Below are 23396 nucleotides of genomic sequence, written 5' to 3'. Positions count from 1 at the left end.
TCTGGTCAAGATTTAGCCTTCTTTGCCTTTTTCTTGCCCTTTCCGAAGCTTTGTTTCTTGCTTCGCTTTTTACCTTTTCTGTCTTCTTCGCTCGAATCTGAAGAGCTAGAAGAACTGTCAGATGAAGAAGAAGAAGAAGAAGAAGAACTGGGTACTCCTTCAAATCGAACACGCTTCTTCTGTTTTTTTGCCTTGTCGAAAGTCATCTGACGACCCAAATAACCTGGAAAGTCAGTGCTTTTCTTTTGCTTTTTGCCATGCTTTTTGGCTTTCTTCTGTGCGTCAAAAAGCTGAGCGATCCGTGCATCAACCACCTTTTCTAGTTCCTTCTCTGAATATTGTTTGGGATCAGAAGGTTTCTTGAAAGCAGATTTCGGGGGTGGTGTAGTGGTTTTCTGCCACTGTGCATGCACTTCCTGAAAAGAAGTCTTGCTCATATATTTTGCCAATTTTGGATCCTTCGCAAAACTGAGCATCATCTTTGTTGCATCGCCGATCAATTGACGACGCTTCATCTCTCTTTGCTCCGCCTGAGTAGACCAAGGCGGGCCATACTCTGTATATGAATCTTCGTTGTGATCCGAGCCCGTATCTCCAGATGCAGAGGGAGCCGACTGATCCTTGCGTGAAGCCATAGGTGCCGTGGAAAAAAATTGGGGATCGAATTTCCCGTAGAAGAAGAATTGGCCGTGCTCTGATACCACTGTAACAAACTTGGGACACTCCAAGTCAAGAATCAATCACGACAGCACTAAATAACCACTTCAAACAATTCACAGATCACAATAGATTTGCACTGGCCCGGCGGAGTTCCGTGCCTAGAGATATTGGCCCCAAAGACTGGCGCCCCTTTCGGTATTTCTTTTTGTATTAATCAGTTCAAAGTACAAGAGAGCGGTTAGGGTTTCACTCTCAGACTCTGCGTCCAGATGCTCTGAGAAGTGAGGCCCTCACCACTAATTTAAAAATTCCAGGGATTCTCTCTCTCTCTCTCTCTCTCTCTCTCTCTCTCTCTCTCTCTCTCTCTCTCTCTCTCTCTCAATATGAGTCAGTAAATAGCAAGTTCTCTTTTTCTCTCTCTTTCTCCCAAATCATAGCAAAAAGTTGAGATTTGCGTCGCTCAAAATTTCCGTTTTTTTTTCACCTCCGCGATTCCGAAAATTAGGGTTTTTGGAAGATATTAGGGTTTGCAGGAATTTTAGGGTTTATGGCAGAAATTAGGGTTTCTGTTGTCCGTAGCCACATCATCACTTTGTGACACATATCCTCTGGTTGCACACAACATGATCATAAGAATTCCCATCAGAATCCATCAGAATCCTTCAAGGGAATTTTCCAGTGCATTTAGCCTATTTTCCCTATTTTTGACATTTTTCACTTATTATTTTTAAGTGACTTTTGTTGGAAAGTAGGTAGGGCAAATTGAGTAAGTTTGTATATAAACAAACCTAGACTAGCACTATCTGGCAGAAGAGGCAACAGGAGCCAAGCTCAAGAGGCAACTTCTCAAGCAAGAACCTTGGTGGTTTCCCCCCCAAGCCAAGATCCCATCCTTGGCGATTCCATCAACCATTGGCGTTTTCTCCAGCAGGTAGCCATCGCCAGCAAACCACATGCCTAGCGTTTTTGATTCACAGCATCAAGCTAGCGTTTTTGGACCAAATCAGCTAGCGTTTTTACTCTTGCAGATCCCTGGCGACATAAGACTCAACAAGAAGCCTAGCGTTTTGCATTTGCAGGACATCTGGCGACAGCAGAACCATTTTCAGCCCTAGCGTTTTCTATTTGCAGATCAGCCCCAGCGTTTTGCAGATTGACCGCGACGAAACATCAAGAAACCTCAACGTTGTCAGTGGGGCCTTCGGAGGAGGGTTTTACAACGTCTCTGGTGTCGTATTCTCTTCTCTCTCTATCTCTCAGTCTCATACACTTGCACGCACAGTGTCCATTCACTTTGTTTGTGTCCATTGCACTCTCAGTAAAGGAATGGAAGGCTCTCCCTTTCGTAAGTAAAAAGAATCCTTGAGCACAGTTCGGAGAACTCATCTTGAGCAAAGTTCAAACATTCATTCCGCTGCTCCTTACAAAGTACTTCGTCGCCAAGGAGAAGGGGGAAGGCTTCGGCCTACACTTGGGAATTCCGTTTGGAAATTGTCTGCGGAGTCTCGATTCCGAGTATAGAAGGAAAAAGGATTGAGAGCTCGTCTCTCGGATTTCCCTTACGGGAAGGAACGACCATCGAGTCAGGGAATTAGAACGGAGGGGTTTTCTCCGGTTCTTGTGCTTGTAAAAAGATTCTGCCCAAAAAAGGATTCTCTTTAGGGGGGGGGGACCAGCCCATCTTCTGGTCCCAAATACTGTGTCGAACTTCTCCCTCAACTCTATTTAGTTGAAAGATTATTTATTTTCATCTTGTTGATTATTCGTGTGCGCTCCCGTTTGCGACAGGGCCCCATCAGACGGGGTCCCATAAGTTGGTAGGACTTCTTCTTCTGTTACTTGTTCTTCTTAGGGTTTAGGCCCCTCAGCCGGTATCTATAGGTTGGCTCCATTCTTTAGGCTTTGACATGTCAGCAGTTTGTGACATTTGACATGTGCGATTGCTGATTTTCATTGATTTTTGAGAAAAGTAAGAGATTTTTAAAATTAATATTACTAAAATCAGAGAATTTAATACCTTCTTTGCTAAATTTAGAGAATTTAGCCTTACTATAGAGCATATAGTACCTTTCTTATTCTGTCTTTGTATTCTTCTTCTGTGCAAAGCGCGCGCGCGTGCGCGCGCACACACACCCACACACACACACACACACACACACACACAGAGAGAGAGAGAGAGAGAGAGAGAGAGAGAGAGAGAGAGAGAGAGAGAGAGAGAGAGAGAGAGAGAGAGAGAGAGAGAGAGAGAGAGAGAGAGAGAGAGAGAGAGAGAGAGAGAGAGAGAGGTGTGCTTGTTTCTTTTGGTTCTCGAACAAAGCCACTGCTGCATAGAAACGCGTTTCATACCCATATGAAACTTACAAAACGTTTTGAAATGTTTCTTTCATATGAAACACATTTTTTATACCTTAACCCTACTTTACTTGAAAGGGGTTTCTATCATGGAAATCTGTGCCCAATCATTTCGTAAGTTTTGAAGAGTCACATTGTTCTTATTTGAGCATTTGAATGCTCACTGGTTAGATATCTATTTTTCTATGTTGTATCAGACTATTATTTCAAAATGGTGGAGATTGTAGTTTGTGGCATGCTCTAGCTATGAACAAGTGTTTGCTTGAACCTTGAAATTTTACCAGATTGGTAGCAATTGCCAATGAGATGCATCATTGGACGTGTTCTTTGTAACTTTTTTTACTTAATTGTGTCTATAAGGTTAGTGTTTTGAACCATGTTTATAGGAATTTTGCTGGTTAATCAAATATGGTTATATTTTTTAGTTTTTATATACGACGTTTCTTATGTTTCAAAAGATATTTGAAACCCACTTCATACCTATGAAACCTCGTTTTGTACGTAAGTTTCATATGGACCTGGCAACATTGAACAGAGCATTGCTGCAACGTGGAAGAAAGGAGAGAAGAAGAAGACGAGAAGAGAAGAACAATATTTTTAACGTTGTAGGAAACTATCCCAAGAGACCTTAAAGATCTATCCGACGAGGAGAGTTGAACTCAAGACGTGTTATTCAAGAGGGAAATGGCATAACCAATCTCACACTTGGGTGATAGAAAGGTTTTACCATTTTCCTCTTTTCATTAGCGCACTCACCCACCCCCCCCGAGAAGAAGAGTATTTTTTAATGTCGTTGGAAACTATCCCGAGAGACCTTAAAGATCTATCCGACGAGGAGAGTTGAACTCAAGACTTGTTATCAAGAGGTAAATGGCATAACCAATCTACCACACTTTGGGTGTGAGAGAGAGAGAGAGAGAGAGAGAGAGAGAGAGAGAGAGAGAGAGAGAGAGAGAAGAGAATGTGTCAATCTTTCCAACGTGGAGAGTTATGCAGCGCTGGCTCCAACGTGGGCTACTCCTCGCGTTTTGAGCACGAGCGGGCACGAGCACACCGAACGACCTTTCTCGCTCCACCCATCCACAGGCGGCTCAGCTCCTTCGTTGTTTTTTTTTAATGCAAGTTCATTTCCTTGCGTTGAGTTGTATGAAGTGGCCTTTTTTTAAATATGGCCAAGGATCTTTTTTTTAAGTGAGGTATGAAACCTCCACTTTATTAAAGATAAACTTAAAAACTCGCAAAAAACTCAGTTTTAAGTTTTGTGCTTCTCTCCTAAGGCCTTTCTCTCCCATCTGCTAGCGCTTACACGCTCCCTCCATCACCTGCCCACCTCTGGACGCTCATGCCAGCGCGGAGAGCTTCCCAGAGTTCAATTTTTTGCGAAGGGAAAGTGCGAAAAGGGCTTGTTTTCACGTGGAAATTCGAGTTTTCCACTCGATTTTGCCATGGATTCCTCCAGCTCAGGTGCACAACGTGAAGACACGCCACGTAACACTCACAGATTCCGTTCACACATGCTCTATATATATGGATCACAAGTACTTTCCAGAGCCTTGATCAATGTATATCCGCTTTGGAAAATGCAAATGTTAAGATGAACATTTGTTTGTGCTCTCTCGAAGGAGCCGCACAAGGATTCAATGCCCGTGTCACGGCTCTTGAAAATACGGTTTAGTTGACAACTGTGCGTATTTCTGAGAATGACACCTATCTTCAGCAATTGCGGACGCAAATTGCTGCTTTTGGGCATTCAAAGGGTGGTCCCAGTGTGACAATTCCGTATAAGACTACGAATTTCTCAAGGAAAGAGAAAGAATGTACGAAATTACCTGTAAATAACCGGCTTCATCAGTGGGCTACATACTTTGATCTCCATGGAGAATATGATGAATGGAGGATATAGACGATTCCTCTTTATTTGCGTAGTAAGACGCTTACGTGGTGGAAAAATATGAAAGAGAAGCCTACGATGTGGGCTGATTTCTGCCTGAAATTCAAGAAGGATTTCACAAAAATGGATCTTTTGAAAGCGTATACAAAGCTACAGAATCTTTTGATGAAAACTCTGTCTTTTGATAAGTATACAACAACTTTCAAAGAAGGATTCACCTTCTGCAAGGTGGATTTTACACATGCTGTGCATATGTATGTATTGGGTTTGCATGAAGATTATCGTTGGGTCTTGATTAAGGACAAGGCTCCGATTGATGTCGAGGATGCTGTGGCAAAGGCAAATATGTTCCATTTGATAAATGGAGCAATTTATGAGAAGAGAAGAAGTTTTGATCACCAATCCGGCGAGGGCACTTTGAGGAAGCGGCCGCAATTCTAGCAAAGGTCCAAATCGCCATCGAGACCTTCTCTCGACACCACCTCTCGTGGCACTCAAGAGAAGAAGAAAGCCATAATGCGGTCATTGTTGATGAGTGAAAAAAAATCTTGCTTTGGTCGTGGCCAAACGGGCCACCAAATTAAAGACTGCCTACGAAGAAAATCAAGAAACCGCAATGACACCCTTCGGTTTAAATTCACGAGATCCCAAATAACTCTGATTTTATTCAAGTTGAAATCCATCACGTAGAGTATAGTTCATGCACTAATTGTACGTTTAGCACCTAAGTGTTTGATAAGCACGATCTTTTTTGTTTTCCTGGAAAGATCAATGGTCACGACGTGACCATACTTCTTGATAATGGACGCTCACATAATTTTGTGGATTCAAAATTGGTAGAGAAACTGTGTCTAGAGGTTGGGATTAGTGACAATGAGTATCGCATGAAGATGGCTCGTGACAAAGATACGGATGTATGGAATCAGACGCTCGAGTTAGTTGATTACAAAGAGAACCTTGATTTCCACAACATGCGTCTGGATAGAGCAGATGTTATCTTAGGAATTCCATGGTTTTATGATAAACAAGATACGTTGTTTATAGACTATGCATATCTCTCTCTTGTTTTTGTTAATGAGGACATGCCTCATATGTCTATTTTGCTTTGTAATCAGATTTTTGTACATAATGGGTTCGCTATACCAATTGTTACTGCTTTGGAAACGTTTAAGGATACAAAGTCTTCTGATGTAGACTTTTATCAGTGTATAACATTTGCATGGTTTGATTCATTAGTGCTTGGTACCTCTGCCATTGAATTTCGTAAAAATGTTTGTTGTTCTTCTGTTGAACTTCGGGATTCTGACGAGTCCACCCTTATCCAAAGAATGAAGATTAATTTCAAGGATGTTTTTCTTGACGATCTAACTCTTGGCTTGCCGCCTTCCAGAGGAGTAGATCAGGCCATTGAAATGGTGGTTGGTAGTCAAGTCTTTTTTGAAGCAACCCTATTAGATCAGTAAAACTGAAAAGGACGAGATTCACTCGACAGTTGAAGGATTATCTCGACAGGGGTTTTGTTTGGCTAAGTAAATCCCCGTGGGGAGTGCTTGTGTTACTTTCTCGAAAGAAGGACAACACTATGCGCTTTTGCGTGGATTATAAGGGCTTGAATAGCTCACTATCAAGAATAAGTATTCGCTCTTGCGTCTGGATGATTTGATAGATCGACTCCATGGAGTGTTAATACTATACGAAGATAGATCTGCGATTAAGCTATCATAAGATATGAATCAAACTGAAAGATGTTCCTAAAATGGGTTTCCATACGTGTTGTCGGGGAAAAATAAGTGCGGTTAGTGAGCTGGGATCAGCACTAGGTTGCTTGCTGTGGGAACTAATGAAAGAAACAACTCAAAATAAAATCTCGGTGTTGCAAGTGACTCTTTAGAACTCCGCTTTTAATACTATCAATTGAAAGTTCGGCTAGAATCGAACTACAATAAAAAACCAAGGAATCTAACAGTCTGCTTGAACACAAGCAATAAGCACAAGAAACGGTTCCCTTTACCAAAAGAGCGCGATAAAAACTGTATCTCGCGTTGCCCTTCCTTTGATGTGGCACTACTCGCTTCTTTGACTTCCACTGCTCCTTCGTATTCAATCTTACTCTTTGTTTGAAAAAAAACTTCTGCTTCTCTCTTGCCTTTGCTCGTAGTGCTTGACCTGTAGTTTAATCTCTCTTCTCTGCTCACAGTACAATTAACGCTCTATCTCTTCAAATGCTCATTGGCCTATGTTTGCATTGTTCGGTAACCTTCACGCGCTACACCCTCTCTGCAAATAGCTAGTCAGCCTCTGTAAAGTTGCCACCCAATGCCTCTTTTGATCTTCTAGATGGCTTAAAAAAAAACACAACTTCTGTAGCGACTTGCAAAAGAAAATGCCGCTATTTGTCTCTGCTTATCTATGCTCCTCGGACTTGTCTTGTAACTCGTTTTTCTTTGCAGCTCGTTGCTTTTTGCTAGCTCTACCTCTGCAATGGCTTTGCTATATACAGCCCATTAACCCTTGATACGTCGTCTTCTGCAAGCGACGCTGCCTCTTCCCTAATTGCTCGTGTGTAGCTCCTTTGTGCTCCAACTCTATGCTACGAAAGCCGTTTCTCTCTACCAAAACATCACCACCCCTCTCTACAACGACCACCACCACCTTGCACCTCTCTACACTGCTCGCTTTTCTTTATCTGATGATGCCTGCTCGGCCCAGTTTCCCCTCCTGGTTGCAACCTTGTTGCCTTTTTGGAGAAGTCACACCTCCTCGGGTCTCCGCTACAGGCAGCACGTCCTACTCTTCCGGCTTTTCTGATGACGCGCTTTTTTCCTTCTGTTGCTTGACGCCGGTTTTTTGACGGCGCTCTTGCTCGACGATGTTATTCTGACGGCACTCCTGCTCATGGGCGGCCCCCCTTGCACTTCGACGACAGCTCCTTCTGCTCCTGCTCAACGGCGGTTCTCTGTCTCCTCCTCCTCGTACTGCTGCTCTTGGCCCTCTTTAGCTGCAATTGATGCGCCCTGATCTCCTCGTGCTGCTCTTTGCCGGCTCATTCTCCCTGCGCCGGTTGCCGTCGACGCTACACTTCCTTTTTCTGTCAACGCTGCCTTTTTTTTAACACTGCTTGCTCTTCGCTAGAATAGCTTTGCTTTCACTTATATAAATATTTTTTAAAGAAAACTGCTCTAAGGCGACCGTTTTCACATTCCTCATGGCCTTGCCTTCGAGCTTCTCACTATATTTGGCATACAATGTATCCAAGGCAATGCTGAGTGCATTCTTACCAACCAAAGCAGTTATTTCATGTAGCATCCTCTCCGCCTTTATGTTAATAGCCATTGCCTACTAACGAAAGCATGTTGGTTGCATTTTATGGCATATACTTGAATCAAAGCATTTTCAAGCTCATCATTTGGTTTTCATATTGACCAAGGCAATGCCGAGTAGCATATGTATCTACCAAAGCGTTTGATCACATATCGGTTGAAGTATCCTTGCCACCGCTATGCTGGCCGCAGTTAGTGCTCTCTAAAGTACACTGCAATAGACATATGTATCAACCATGGATCTACGGAGCACAACCCCACAAGAAATATACTACAAGGATGGCAATCAATAATCCGTCTGAGCAATGCCTAAAATCTTGTGTTCTGTCAAAGCTTCGCCTTGTGGACGCAGAGCGTCGCAACATCCACCCCCTCTGAACCTGCACATCCTCCGGCATGTGCCAACCATCCTCAGAAATTGTAAGTATACCAGCTGGCATGCAAGCAGTGGTCCACTATAAGCATGCTACCAATATCCATCAGTAATTGGACTTCAGGTAGTCATAAGCCTCCAGGATCAAAGGGAAAAGTAAAAAAATTTCCATCATTGAAACACACCCATCCAAAAAAACGTAAAGCATTGCAAAGCCTGTAAATATCCTTCCATAATGTGTAAGCATGATGAACACCACCAGGATCATACGGTAAGTAGGTCAATTGCTATAGACGTACACACAACCTTGTCCTCCTGGATCAATTGGCTTCATATCCTTCATAAACATGCTGATCACATCTTTGTAACATCCCATATAACCACATGTATCACTGCTTGATTGGAGATCGGGAAACTGAAGCAAATAGGTAGTCACCTCAATCTCTGGCATAATTGGTACTGAATCGACATCACCCCCTCTGGCATAGGAGGTATTAGTATGCAACAAGAAACCATCTCTGTTCATGGCATCCAAATCATTGTTTAATACTTGAAAACCTGTAGGTATATCATCTCTGGTAAGCTTGAAATCCTCTAGAGCTTCATCAAGTATCTTCACGAGTTCTCTATCATCTGCTTCTTTTCATTGCTCAAGTTGCCTATGAAATGCAAGCCTCGAACGTCCTTCCCTTATGGAACAAAAAACTCTCTTAAAGCATCATTCAAAAGAGCAATAAGCTCTAGATCTTTCTCAATCGGCAAAGAATCTTGTAAAGCTTGTTATCTTGGTCCACATAAACTTGTAAACTCTCTGAACCTTGATGTAAATAAGTATTAGCATGCATAGAGATCATTGGTTTGGTAAAACACTCTGCATTCCTTTTACTCTCCATCAAATATCGTTCAACTGTATGAACACAAGATCTCGCATGCATCTCAAAGATGTCACAATCTTTCTAGTAAGAACATCGTCATAATAGATTGGGTTAACAAGAGCATTGTATGACTGCACAACACCTTTCTGCACCCCCTCTGAAATGATACTAAGCATTGAGTAATCTGTATACTTGGGTGCTTCAAGTTCACTTACCATTGGTTGAAATTCTAGATCACAAAATGTGTATGCATCAAGTGGTGAATCTAGCCCGTCATCATATGCACTTGTATATGATTGTAATTATGCACTTGTATGCGTCCCTTTGTAGACTCACCGAGCTCATCTAGCAGCAGATCTAGACTGCTCCATTTATACTCCTCCGCCTGTGGAGCTTCATCTGGTACAGATAAGCCATGCAAATCTACAACTTCATCAGATATCTCCTCTCGCACAGCCAAACCATGTACATCTGCAACTTCAATAGATATCTGATCTAGCAAATCCAAGCCATGTGAATCCTCATGTATCTGTAGACCTTGTATATCGTCATAGTTATCCAATGGCATAACTGAATTTGTAGAATATGGAATCCCAAGCTTTACATAAACCATCTTTGCAATTCTTTGATCATCTGCAATCTGCAATAACTTGTCATTTTCAAGCAGACACTCGTCTACAATAGCTTCAAGCTTAGCTCTGATTTCTTTACAAACATTTGCATAGGTAGACACGTCAACATTATCTCTATCTTCATCTAAATCTGCACAAGAATCAATGATGGAAGTAGCTTCCAAGCAAGTAGGCTTTGAAAAACTTTCACCAATGGTTTTAAGACGGAATTCATTATTTACCCATGTTAGGTTACGTGAAGCATGATTCTCTGGGGCTAAATCTGATAGTTGCAAAGCTGCATCTGCTTTAGCTTTACTTCTTGCACGAATCTCCTCCCAAAATTCATCATAGCTGATTGTTTGCAATTGATCTCCATCACCTTTATTGAAAATAACTTGCTTTTTTTGATTCATATGCTCTATTTCCAAGGCTATGTGCCGGTCACCCACTTGTACAATTGCTTCTTCCAATTTTACCCAGTTATCTGCATACATATCAATAAGCTCTTGTATTTGATCACGTAATTTTGGACCTACTAATCACTCAAACTCCTTGATCGTATGCTTAGTTGGAATACCCATAAGCTCAATCTCTGACCTGTAGCATATAACAAATTGCTGATGTGTCGAAACCCTAATTTTGCTGAAACCCTAACCCTAAAATCAGAAACCTAATTCTGCCCAAAACCCTAATTCTATTGAAACCCTAACCCTTAAATCAGAAACCCTAATTCTACCCAAAACCCTAATCTTGCTAAAACCCTAACCCTAAAATTAGAAACCCTTAATTTTGCCCGAATCCCTAACCCTAAAATCAAAAACCCTAACCTTAACCCTAACCTTGATTTGCTGACGTGGCGGGCTGACAGGTGGCCTGCTGTACGGACACCAGAGTGATTTACGAAAAGCTGACAGTTTGTGGCATTGCTTTTGGGACCAGGAGCTTTTGAGTTTTGAAGGCTTTTCACTGTAATTGCTTTTTAGGCCAAGGGCCTTTAAATATGAGGTTAGGGCTCATTCTCTGGCATGCTTCCTTGAGGAGGTGCAGAGTCTGGAGTACCGGCCTGTACTGTGTTGATGCAATATAAAGAAATACCGAAAGGGGTGCCAAGGTTTGGGGCCAACACTCTCTAGGGTGGAATTCCGCCACTCCGTGTCGCGTGTCGTCTCTCTCTCTCTCTCTCTCTCTCTCTCTCTCTTTCAGTTCAGTTGTTATTGAAGTGTTAAAAGTCTGTTCAGTCTGTTCTTTTCTATTGGCACGTGGTGCCCGTCTTGTGACAGTGGTATCAGAGCATCATGCGTGTGCTTTTCTGAAAGCATATAGGTCCTACAAAAGAGCAGACATAGCTATATTGGAATTTTATTTGAGGTATCTTCGCCCTCCAACCCGAACCTATTAGCGACTCCCACCCTTCATCGCTCATAGGGCACGCTCCCGTCTTCACCGCTCATGTCTTACAGGGCATAAGCCAATTAAGATCACTTGCAAGAGAAGGATCCAGATTTGTTTCAAGTCATTGTTTTTCTCAGAAGCAGTGCCATGCAGATGTTGATGTCTACAGGTACCAAGCAGCATACTCGAAGTACTTGGCAAGCTTTCAAGAAAAAAAATAAATTTACACGAAGTTATATGGTTTCTGACATCTTCCTTCGGAGTGCAACTTCTGGCAGAGTGGGGTATCCGCGTCCTCTATCACTTGCACACACCGCCGCGCGCTCATCAACCACTCCTCCCGCATAACCTAAAAAGATCCGGGCCGGGAGATATAGAGGCCTTTTACAACCAAACGCCCCCCAGACCGTAGCCTGCGTCGTTTGGAAGTGTTGAGAGTAACCACTGCTGAGACTTCTTAATACTCCTCCCGCATAACCATCCAAGTCTGGGCCAGGAGTCATAACAACAATTATTTTACAAGCATACAACCAAACGCTCCCCAGGCATCGGCCTGCGTCGTTCGGAGGTTTTCAAACATACAACGAAACGCTCCCCAAACATCGGCCTGCGTCGTTCCAAGGTTCAAACAATACAAAAACAATATTTCTCACTTCTCCACCCGGGAGTAGAATCACCAATCATTGAAACCAGTATCAAAACCAGAGTCAAACAATTGAAATCGGCACTAAAACAGGTTCAAAACAGATACCATCCATTTCAAACAAATTCCAAACAAGATCACCAAACAAGATCAAATAGAACTCAAACTTTAAAAGCAATCTCGACATCAGTCGAGCTTGAAAAGTCGACTGACTTTCCATCTTGAAACTTGCACCAAAAATTAGGGTTAGGTTCCTTCCATGAGGTCGTAGCCAAGCACAGCATGGTCCGTCAGCTCTTGGACAAACCGTGTTGCTTTGGCTGCGATGGTAGTCCCAAAATAGCAATCGCACTAAACCTTCAAGGTCATCTGCTCGTGAAGAGACATCTACTGAGAGATGTCGAGAAATTTCAAGATATAATCTATTAGGGTTTCCATGGCAAGCAGAGAGAGAGCTCACGTGTTTGGGGAAAACTCAATAAGTGAGTTTTGGGTTTTTCCACTTTAATATAAGTGACCTTTAAAAAACGTGTCCAGGTTCATATTTGTCCAGGTCCAATATGAACCTGGACAAAGTATAAAAATTTACAAAAAGGGGTTATTTAGGCCTTTAGCCCAACAACCTCCCACTTAAAGGCATAAATGACGCGTTTAAGTTAACCAACTCCCACCAGCTGTATGCAATGCTCATGTTGAGCCTTAGCAAGACTCTTGGTGAGAACATCTGCAAGGCTATCTTGTGTATGGATCTTAGTCAAGCTGACTAGACTATCCTCCAATACCTGTCGTATGAAGTGGTATCGCACATCTATGTGTTTGGTACGCGCATGAAACATGGCATTTTTGGCTAAATAGAGTACTCTGGCTTTAACAACCCAACACGGGTGTATGACAAGGCATGCCGAGTTCTTTTGCAAGTCTGCCCAACCAAATGGCCTCTTTTGAAGCCTCTGTGGTTGAAATATATTCAACCTCAGGAGTACTCAATGCCACAATTTTCTATAACCTAGAACACCAAGAGACTGCAGCACCAGCAATGGCAAATACATATCCACTGGTAGATTTCCTGGTATCTATGTCACCTGCCATGTCTGCATCACAATATCCCTGCAACTTTAAATCACTTTTGCCAGAACAGATACGCTTTGATTGTGTACTTTCAAATATCTCAGAATGCATTTGACAGCTTCCCAATGCGCTTTGGCTGCGTTAAAGCCTTGAGACAGCATAAAAGTGTCAAACTTCTTATACCACTGCCGTGATGATTGTCTCAAACCATACAGAGCCCTTTTCAGTTTGCATACAAGTTCCTCACGTGTAGGAACTACAAAACCTTCAGGTTGTTTCATGTATATGTCCTCTTCAATGTCACTATGCAAAAACGCTGTCTTTACATCCATTTGATTCAATTCCAAATCAAGCACCGCAACGAGAGCAAAAAGGACACGTAAAGTTGTAAGCTTTACAACGGGAGAAAAGATTTCTTGGAAATCAATTCCTTCTTTCTGTGCATATCCTTTTGCAACCAGTCTTGCCTTGTACTTGGGTTTTTCATCCACAATCTTAATCTTGTATACCCATTTGTTAGGAAGAGACTTTTTCCCTTTAGGCAATGGCACAAGATCCCAAATATCATTTTCATACAAGGATTTCATTTCCTCTTGCATTGCAAGCTCCCACTCACTGCTTGACTCACATGTCTTTGCCTCTTTATACGTAAGAGGCTCTCCCTCAACTACCAAAATGTAATGCAAAGAGGGATCATATCTACTCACAGTCCGTCTTGGACGAGTAGACCGCCTCACCCAATGATCCACGTTATCCGGTAATGGGTCTACATCAGGTGGTAAAATAAAATCATCAACAATGGGCTGCTGGACATCACTTTCAACACCATTTTCAGCATTGTTTTGTGGCTGCAAATGCCCTTCAGGAGCCTCAATTTGTTGTCCAACATCATCTGGCTCAAACACCACTGGATCATCTACATTTTCAGCCATATGTGGTGCATCCTGAGGGTCAAAAATAGGCCTAACAGGTGGCTAGTCATGTTGAAATTTGACCCTTTTATGGTCATGCTTTGAGGCACAATTGTTTTGAAGCAGCCTTGCTTCATTAAAAACAACATCCCGGCTGCGTACAACCCTTTTAAGCTGAGGTAACCAAATCCTGTAACCCATTTCGCCTTCTTCACCATATCCCATGAAAAGGACTTTAATGGATTTGGCATCTAGTTTACTCCTCCACTCGGGCTGACATGCACAAAAGCCTCGCAACCAAAAATGCGTAAGTGATCATATGAAGCAGGCTCTCTCTCTCTCTCTCTCTCTCTCTCTCTCTCTCTCTCTCTCTCTCTCTCTCTCTCTCTCTCTTTCAGTTCAATTGTTATTGAAGTGTTAAAAGTCTGTTCAGTCTGTTCTTTTCTATTGGCACGTGGTGCCCGTCTTGTGACATAGCATGCAAGATATCCATCACTATCATAACCGTCGAATGTACCTCTTTCAACATAAACCTTATCCAATGCTTCTTCCACTTTTGCTTGCTTCATCTCGGCTTCATCCGTTCAAGCAAATCCTCGCAATAAATCTTCTTGGTTTGAACCAAATTGCTTTCAAGTAACCTGATGATGCAACTGCTGTTGCAAGAAAGCATCAAATAGCTGCATCATTTGCTGCATCATTTCTACTTGCGACGTCGTCGTCGTCATCCTCTCGGCCAGATTTTCCCACCTCGGCTCGTTTCACTCCGGTTCAACAAACATGTCGGGGTAAAATAAGTGCGGTTAGTGAGCCAAGATCAACACTGGGTTGCTTGCTGTGGGTTGGTTTTCTGACAGCGCTCCTGCTCGATGGCGTTATTCTGACGGCGCTCCTGCTCATGGGCGGCCCCCCTTGCACTTCGACGACAGCTCCCCTTGCTCCTGCTCGACGGCGGTTCTCTGTCTCCTCCTCCTCGTACTACTGCTCTCGGCCCTCTTTAGTTGCAATTGATGGCACCCTGATCTCCTCGTGCTGCTCTTTGCCGGCTCGTTCTCCCTGCGTTGTTTGCCGTCGATGCTGTGCTTCCTTTTTCTGTTAGCGCTGCCTCTTTTTTTAATGCTGCTTGCTCTTCGCCAGAATAGCTTTGCCTTCACTTATATATATATATATATATATATATATATATATATATATATAGTTTTTAAATAAACTGCTCTTAGGCGACTGTTCACACATTCCTCATGGCCTTGCCTTCAAGCTTCTCACTATAGTCGGCATACAATGTATCCAAGGCAATGTTGAGTGCATTCTTACCAACCAAAGCACTTATTTCATGTAGCATCCTCTCCGCCTCCATGTTAATAGCCATCGCCTACAAACGAAAGCATGTTGGTCGCATTTTATGGCATGTACTTGAATCAAAGCATTTCCAAGCTCATCATTTGGTTTTCATATTGACCAAGGCAATGCGGAGTAGCATACATATCTACCAAAGCGTCTTCGATCACATATCGGCTGAAGTATCCTTGCCACCGCTATGCTGGCCGCACTTAGTGCTCTCTAAAGTACACTGCAATAGACATATGTATCAACCATGGATCTGCGGAGCACAACCCCACAAGAAATATACTCCAAGGGATGGCAATCAATAATCCGTCTGAGCAATAAAAATCTTGTGTTCTGTCAAAGCTTCACCTTGTGGACCTGGAGCGTCACGAGAGCGCTATGGTGACTATAAATTTTTGGTATGGCCTTTTGGTTTGACCAATGCTCGTGCTACGTTTCAACAGATGATGAATGATTTGTTGAGACCGTTTCTCGGCAACTTTGTTGTTGTATTTCTCGACGACATGTTGATTTACAGAGCTGCAGTCATATTATTATTCGCGATGGAATTTGCGTTGATCCCAATAAGCTGGATAAAGTTTGAATTGGCCCATTCTAAAGAATGTATGCCAAATAAAGTCCTTTCTAGGCTTTATAAGATTTTTTTTGCAAATTTATCAAGGATTACTCTAAAGTTGTTGCTCCCCTTGCACATTTATTGAAAGGAGGGGTGAAAGGGCCGAAGACTTTGGAACCTCACCGTAAAGGTAATCTCCTATTGTCTGGGATGAGCGTCTCGATGTGAGCTTTAAGACATTGAAGCACATTGCGTGAATATTGCATATTGTGCATCCTATCAAGCCATTTGTAGTTGAAACGGATGCTAATGATTATAGGATTGATGTGGCGCTATATCAGGATGGACGTCTTGTAGCGTTTGAAAGTAAGAAATTTTCAGACTCTGAAATTCGTTATCCAACGTATGAAAAAGAGCTCTACGCCGTGGTCCACGCTTTGAGGAAGTGGCGGCATTGTTTATATGGCTCTACCTTTGTTGCATGGGCGGATCATTACTCCTTGCGCTATGTCTGTGATCATAGTGATCTTAGAGGCGGGAAGGCTAGATGAATTGAACTTATGCAAGAGTTTGACTTTGAGATTCGCTATAGGAAAGGATGCAACAGTCAAGTTACTGACGCACTCAGCCGGATTCCTGAGGTGCATGCATTGTCTATGGTTGAAATTTTGACAGCTTTCTATCTCTCTGTGAGGGCATGGAACGAGGTTGAAGTAGGGCGTAATTCCCATACCATTTTTGAGTGATTCGGAGACCCAAGTGAGTCGTGTTGGAGAGATGAGACGGTGACAATATTCCATTAGAGGTGGACTATTGTTTAGAAATGTAAAAGTCTGCGTGCCGGAGAATGATGAATTTCGACAAAGGATTTTGTTCGAATTCCATCATGTTTCTAGCATTGGGCACCCAAGCATCCGAAGAACTTTAGCATTGGCCAAGGATGTGGTCTTACATAGAAAGCTATGTGAAGAGATGCATGAAGTGTAAGGTCAATAAGGCAGAGCGCCTCAGGAAAGCTGGCTTGCTACATACGTTGGAAATCCTTGATGCCAAGTGGCAGAGTATTTCTATGGATTTTATTGTTGGTTTGCCAAGTACTAGTCTTGGCAACGATGCCATTTGGGTTGTGGTTGATTGACTCACGAAAATGGCAAAGTTTATACCAACAAAGTCGGCAGTAAAAAGCCATGAGTTGGCGATATTATTTGTCGACCAGCTTTATAAGCTATATGGTTTGCCAGAGGATATCGTCAGTGATTGGGATACTAAGTTCACTGGGCGATTCTGGCGAGATGTGTTTGCCCACCTTCGGACGAAGTTAAGTATGTTGTCAGACGTTAGAGGACATGAGCAGTTTGATTGGGAACGATACCTTCCATAATTAGACTTTGCCTATAATAGTAGTAAGCATTCTGCTACTGAATTTAGCCCATTCATATTGATGTACGGATTTGAGCCTAAATCCCCTATTGCTATTGGCTCAGAGGAAGTCAAAGATCGTCAAGCTCGAGATTTCTTGTATGATATATAGGAAATGCTCAAATTGATTGAGGATAGTATAAGGACAGCTCGTGATCAAGCTACTACTTATGCGATCTCCAAGGACTCTAGATGTGGGACAATGGGTCTATCTGAAGATTCCCAAGGATTCCAAGACCATGTGAACTGGAAAGCATTATAAGCTTTCAACTAGATTTTGTGGTCCATTCTTGATCACAAAGAAAATTGACCAAGTTGCCTATGAAGTGGCTCTTCCTTCGGATATTAGTGTACATCTAGTATTTCGTGTCAGCCGCCTTAAAGAAAAATTAGGTGAAGCTGACATTGTTGTGCCTGTCGAGGAAAATGTATGGGAAGATATCCAAACTGAGTATATTCCTCGAGAGCTAGAGGTTGTTTTAGACCACCGTACCCGTCATTCGCATTGAAGAGCTTATGATGACTACTTAATTAAATGGAAGGTTCAATTTGAGAGGTTTGTTACTTGGGAATCAGTTAGAGCTTTGAAAGCTCGGTATCCCCACTTCATTGATGAGGACATCAATGATTCTTAAGGGGGGAAGTATGTTATGTCCTGCTTACAGAAGGGGGATTTAGTCTATGACACCGTCGGGATGGGTGTCGAGTGTCCTAGCAGACGTAGTGTGAACCCGGCCACTTTGATAAAAGGAGGCCAAGGCCTCATTTGTAACTATCGACCCCCACTGGTAGAGTGCCAATGGTTAGCCCGCAAGGCTAGGCGTGCACAATGTCATCTTGAGGAGGTGAGGCAATCATACAAGGCTTACTTCGATCAATGCTGCCTGTAGATATAACAAAATCTGGTTTCTTTAGAGATGTTTCAAGCATTGTTCAAACAAAAGATGCTAAAAGAAAGGATTGCCAAGGTGCATTTGTGTGCTGCCTGAACACCTGACAATGTTGTTCAAAGGGTTAGCATATTAAGCATTATTGATAGACTTTGAAACGAGAATTGTATCTCACAAAGGTAAAGACATCTCGTGGCCGTCTTATCTTGAAGCTCAAGCATGAAGCACATTGTAGCCCAGGCAGTCAGCTCCTCCTAGACTCTGAGAAAGAAACGAGATCACTAACATTATCTTATGAGGTAGGCTGCTGCACCAGCTTGTGCATCTTAATTAACATTCTTCATGAGATTAAAGTTTTGGACCTGCATGTCTAATGGATTGTTCCTCTTATGAATGTTATTGTAAAAATTGATGATAGAAAAGTCAATTTTAATCTTTGTGAATCCCAGTAAATATTCTGATGTGTAGTAACGTCAACCTGTTTTATAGTAATGCATTTTTTAATTGTTTTATCCTTAATAAAGTGATTGTACGGGCCTTTGGAAGTATGTTATTGGTTCATATGAGATGAAATGGAAAAGTACAATCAATTCTTCTTGTGGGCTTCTTATTCTTTTGATGAAACAGGCACTCTTGAGGGATTTGGGTTCGATTCTGACGAAGATAAAGAGTATGCACCTGTTGCGGCTGGATTGGGCACCACTGCAAATTTACATGATGAAGCCAAAAAAGAGATAAAACAAGCAAAGCAAAAGGCAAAATCAAACAAGTCTTTGGTATGTGCTTAACATCTATTCAATGTTGTTGGCTGCATGCACAATTGTTTAGAGCAGTAATTAGTGTTCTATATGCGCTCAACCTATGACAGCTCCTTGAAATCAAGACAATTTGGAACCGTTTACTTGTCAAAGGACCATTGTAGCTTGGTTCCCTATTATAGGCAGTCGTGTGTTTCTCTTGGAGAGAGTTTCAGGCCGAAACAGCTTTCAAGTTTCTTTTACTTGTTGAGGGATATTTGTAGAATGGTTTATCTATTTTAAGGCCAATCACGCTCCTTCAAATTTAATGAAATGTGCTATCCACTTTACAAAAAGCCAAGATAACGTATGAGACTAGAGCAAGTGACAATCATACGAAATCCAAGCAAAAATCCTAGTCACAAGCTACTAATTGCTTAGGGTTGGAGCTAATGTGTATGTGGCATACAACATATAGTGCTTACGGTACTTTTTTTTGTGTTTTTGAAGGGGGGACAATAAGTGTAAGAATAAATAAATATACATGTGTATGTATATATATGTTTAAATAATTAAATAGATAAATAAATAAATGTGTGTGTGTGTGTGTGTGATTGTATATATGTATGTATATGTATACATGTATGTATATGTATACATGTATGTGTGTATGTATGTACTCCACACACACACAAACATGCACATAATTCCTCTCTAACTTCCTCATACTCCTCTTGGCCTTGATGGTTGGGATTTGGAGGTGGTTTTACTTCCATGATAGACTGCAATTTGCTACAGTAAGTGGGTTGGATATCCATGAAGGAACAATCAACTGGCCCTCTGATATCACTAAAACTCTCTGGCCACACCTTACTAAAAAGAATAGAGGGGTGGAATTCCCCTCTCACAAGCACTGGCCCCTAAACTGAAGCCTCTGACGGTGTTTCTTGTTTGTATTGATGAGCAACAGCGTGACAGATCGCTTGGTGAACCCACTCACTGGATCTGTTTTCAGCTGGCACGCAGGTTACATACTCATAGCTCCCAGTTCCCAACAGCAACTTCAAAAGCAATTGCTATTTCCAAATAATAGCTTCCAAAAGCACTTTCTTCAAAATAACCCACGCAAGGGAATCCCAGTAAAGCAACAGCATGGAGCTGCCACATCATCATCAGCACAAATGCAATGCTATGTCAGCATTGCCGTGCCAGTGTCTGTAGGCGGTGCCACATCAGCACTACCACATCAGCGCATTGCCATGTCATCATCTGTCTGCAACCTCTCTGTTGTGTCCTTTTGTACGCAGGGTTGCCACATCATCATTCTGTTAGAGTCAGCTGGACCATCATGGTCCCATGAGCTCTAATGGTTTGGTGCATGTTGCCATGTCCATGCTAAAGACCAAGATAGTTTCTCTGACACCCATGTCAGTGCTCCCCAAGGATCCATCCTGCACACATGAGTCACATAACACAACACAAGGGATAGATATCCTACTGATCTGCGAGCGGTAGGGCCCAACTGGCTAATCCCAGAGCCTGGGAGCTTGCAGCTATTCTGGCCTAGTGTCTCATCTCAACAACTCTTACCACCAATCCACACCCTAATTGCCAAGGGGCTATAGTCCTAAGTGTGGTGATCCCACAAGATACCTCATAAATGAATCAGTGTCTTATTTGTAGGACTTATAATCGCGCTAATCTAAGGGTCTGGTTCACACTGGTTGGAGACTACTCAGGTGCCCATCCTGATGTTTAGGATGTCAGCTACACACATGCTTCTTATGCTTCTGGTTGGAGACTACTCAGGTGCCCATCCTGATGTTTAGGATGTAACACCTACACACATGCTTCTTATGCACATACCTTTTCTCTACTTTGATTTCTTTTAGCAGGGGCTATTTTTATGATTAAGATGCTTTTGGAAACTTGCTTTTGGGAGGTTTAGAGAGAGAGCCTAGTGCTCATGTTTCTAATGCACACAAAGCTTGCAATCAACCCTCTCAGATATTGAGGGGAATTGTTGTAAATAGTCATGCTGTTCCCTTGAGCCAATATGAAGAAAATATCACTAGTGGCACGTACCTCAGGGGCCAAGACTCTCTGGAGGAACTATGCCCCTCTGAGCAAGTGATCTCGTCTTTCTCCGAGTTATTAAGTTTTGTACTTTCAAGATCTATGGATTCAAGTCTTTCCAGTATTTCCTGCCTGTTGAGTTTTCTAGCAGGTTCAAACAGTAGAGCAACTCAAAGAAATACAGGTGGGTGCTCATGTATTTCGGGGACCGTCCAGTGTGGTGCAAAAAAGGTCCTGTAGTTAGTTATTGTTGACTCCTATTCTGGCTCCAACATGGAGGTGAGTCACTCCTGAAGGTAAGGAATGGGGCACCAAGTGATTACTCCAGGGGCGCTAGTCTATCCTTATTTAAGCCATATGCTGACGCTTGTACATACCAACATGACGTGTTGAGCGATAGTCGTGCACTCAATAGTGACGGAGCTTCCACAGGACACTGTTCTGATGAGAACTATCACAAAACTTGGCATAGCTCCAGCCTAAGCTCGCGTGGTACTATTCTTTACAATCAGCCAGAATATCATTGACACTAGAGGTCTCCCATCGTATTGGTCCTGAATCCTACCTACCCCGATGATAGTTTAAACTCCGTTTGTCAATGTAGATGTGACATTTTTATCAACAGTTACAACTCAGTGCGTGGCTCTTGAAACTGTACCTGTATGCGGATGATCCTCTCAGCACTCCCAAAACTTCAAGTTGCAAGCAGCTTTTATGTTTTTTTTTCGTCATGAGATTTCAAAATTTTTTGTGCCTTGAATAGGGTACAGTGGAAGGTGGTCATGTACCGTGGCTCATTTTTCTCTTTGAATTTTCAACGGGGACAAGTGTAAATAGGTGAGCATGGAACCAAGTCTAGATGGCAATAGAGGGAAACTGGAGCGTCTGAGACAATTGCATTGGAAAAGAAAATATATGGAAATCCTTGCAATGAATTGGAAGATATTTGCCATATCAAATTCTGTGGGTTGCAAATGTCTGAACTCATTTGCAAGTGTATCTTGCTTTTGGTTTAGCATTCCCATTTACTGGGCTGCAGAATTTGAAGTTCTGATGAATCCCCAGTGCTATGAGGTGATGAGAGCACGTATAGTTACAACTACTATAGAAGTTTACTATTCAAATACAACCATTGATTATTTCAATACATTGGTCTTAGGATTTCACCCAAGCTTTTGGAGTGCTTCCCAGTCATCTTTCCTGGATTTTGCCTGCACACATGGGATTGCCTTGAGAGACAGGTGAGAGGGATGGCTTTGAAGTGGCCAGTTGCATTCCTTGAGGCCTTAATGTAGTGTCAACCTTTTACACCAGAGGCACCAGGAGGGCCTAGGCTAAGAACAAAAATTGAGCACTTTTGTTGTAGCTGAAGAAATGATACTTGGTAATGTGTTTCAAATGTCCACTTTACACACTTCTATAGTGTTGTGATTTTCCTAATGTTGCTTGGGTCCTCATCTTTTGTGAATTTCTGCAGAAAAGCTTAAAGGGATCTGGAAAAAAAATCGGAAAGTCCAAAACAACAAAACTCACAAAGAAGGTGATGCAATAAATAATTCCTGTAGAACATTTTACAGAGACTAGTCAGAGGTCATGATGGAAATTTATTGTAGTTTTCAAAAAAGATTGTTGACAATTATTCTTGGAACTGGTCTTTGAATCTCTATTTTTCTTGGTATTGTAGGGAGGAGGCACCAAGAAACATGCCAAGAAGACAAGTACTCAAAAACGATGAGGGAAGTAAGATTCAATGTAAACTACATTGAATCATGTGTTACTACATTGAGATACATTTCTCATGAGAGAGATACTTACATTGAGTGATAGCTTTCCAATGACATCTTGGATGTACCATTTAGATTGATCGGTATTAGCTTGTAGCTTTAAGCATATACGAGAGATAGGCCATGCTGGTCTTTAGGGGTATTCATATATCCCCCCCCTCAAAGAAAAAAAAAAAACCTTCAGTGGCCACACGTATATATATTGGTGTGTGAATGTGCGTGTAGTATGTGTGAAAAGGAATGTGTGTGTGTGTATGTGTGGGGGGGGGAGTGAGTAGGAGAGGCGAGCGGTGGGTGGGCAATGTAAGGGTAAACAAGCAAAAGAAATGTTAAAGAACTTAAGATGATTTTCCCAATAATAAAGAATGATGTCTGCCCAATAAAAAGAACGTATTATTTTTAGGATGTGTGTGAATGTATGTGCGTGTGAGAGAGCAAGAAAGAGAGAAGAGGGGGTTCAAGAAATGAGGCAAAAGCAAAGAGAATTG

At 42.2% G+C, this 23396-nt stretch overlaps 1 protein-coding gene across 2 annotated transcripts in view; it reads left to right on the top strand.

The window, feature by feature from the left end:
• BIN4 (double-stranded DNA binding protein) overlaps positions 1-23098 on the top strand; it is a 91130-nt gene extending 68032 nt beyond the window's left edge. For both annotated transcript variants that reach the window (XR_015190046.1, XM_086527126.1), the window contains exons 10-12: positions 18939-19087; positions 22602-22664; positions 22809-23098. Coding sequence is in view for 1 of the 2 variants with exons in the window: in XM_086527126.1 (XP_086383252.1) it covers positions 18939-19087; positions 22602-22664; positions 22809-22859 (263 nt within the window). In the remaining variant the exon portion in view is untranslated. The remainder of the gene's footprint in view (positions 1-18938; positions 19088-22601; positions 22665-22808) is intronic.
• The last annotated feature ends 298 nt before the right edge of the window (positions 23099-23396 follow it).

Source organism: Adiantum capillus-veneris, chromosome 13 (genome assembly GCF_014529385.1).
Source record: "Adiantum capillus-veneris isolate H3 chromosome 13, ASM1452938v2, whole genome shotgun sequence".
Lineage (NCBI taxonomy): Eukaryota > Viridiplantae > Streptophyta > Polypodiopsida > Polypodiales > Pteridaceae > Adiantum > Adiantum capillus-veneris.
The sequence above is the reverse complement of the archived record's forward strand: the minus strand, read 5'-3'. Positions and strand labels throughout refer to the sequence as shown.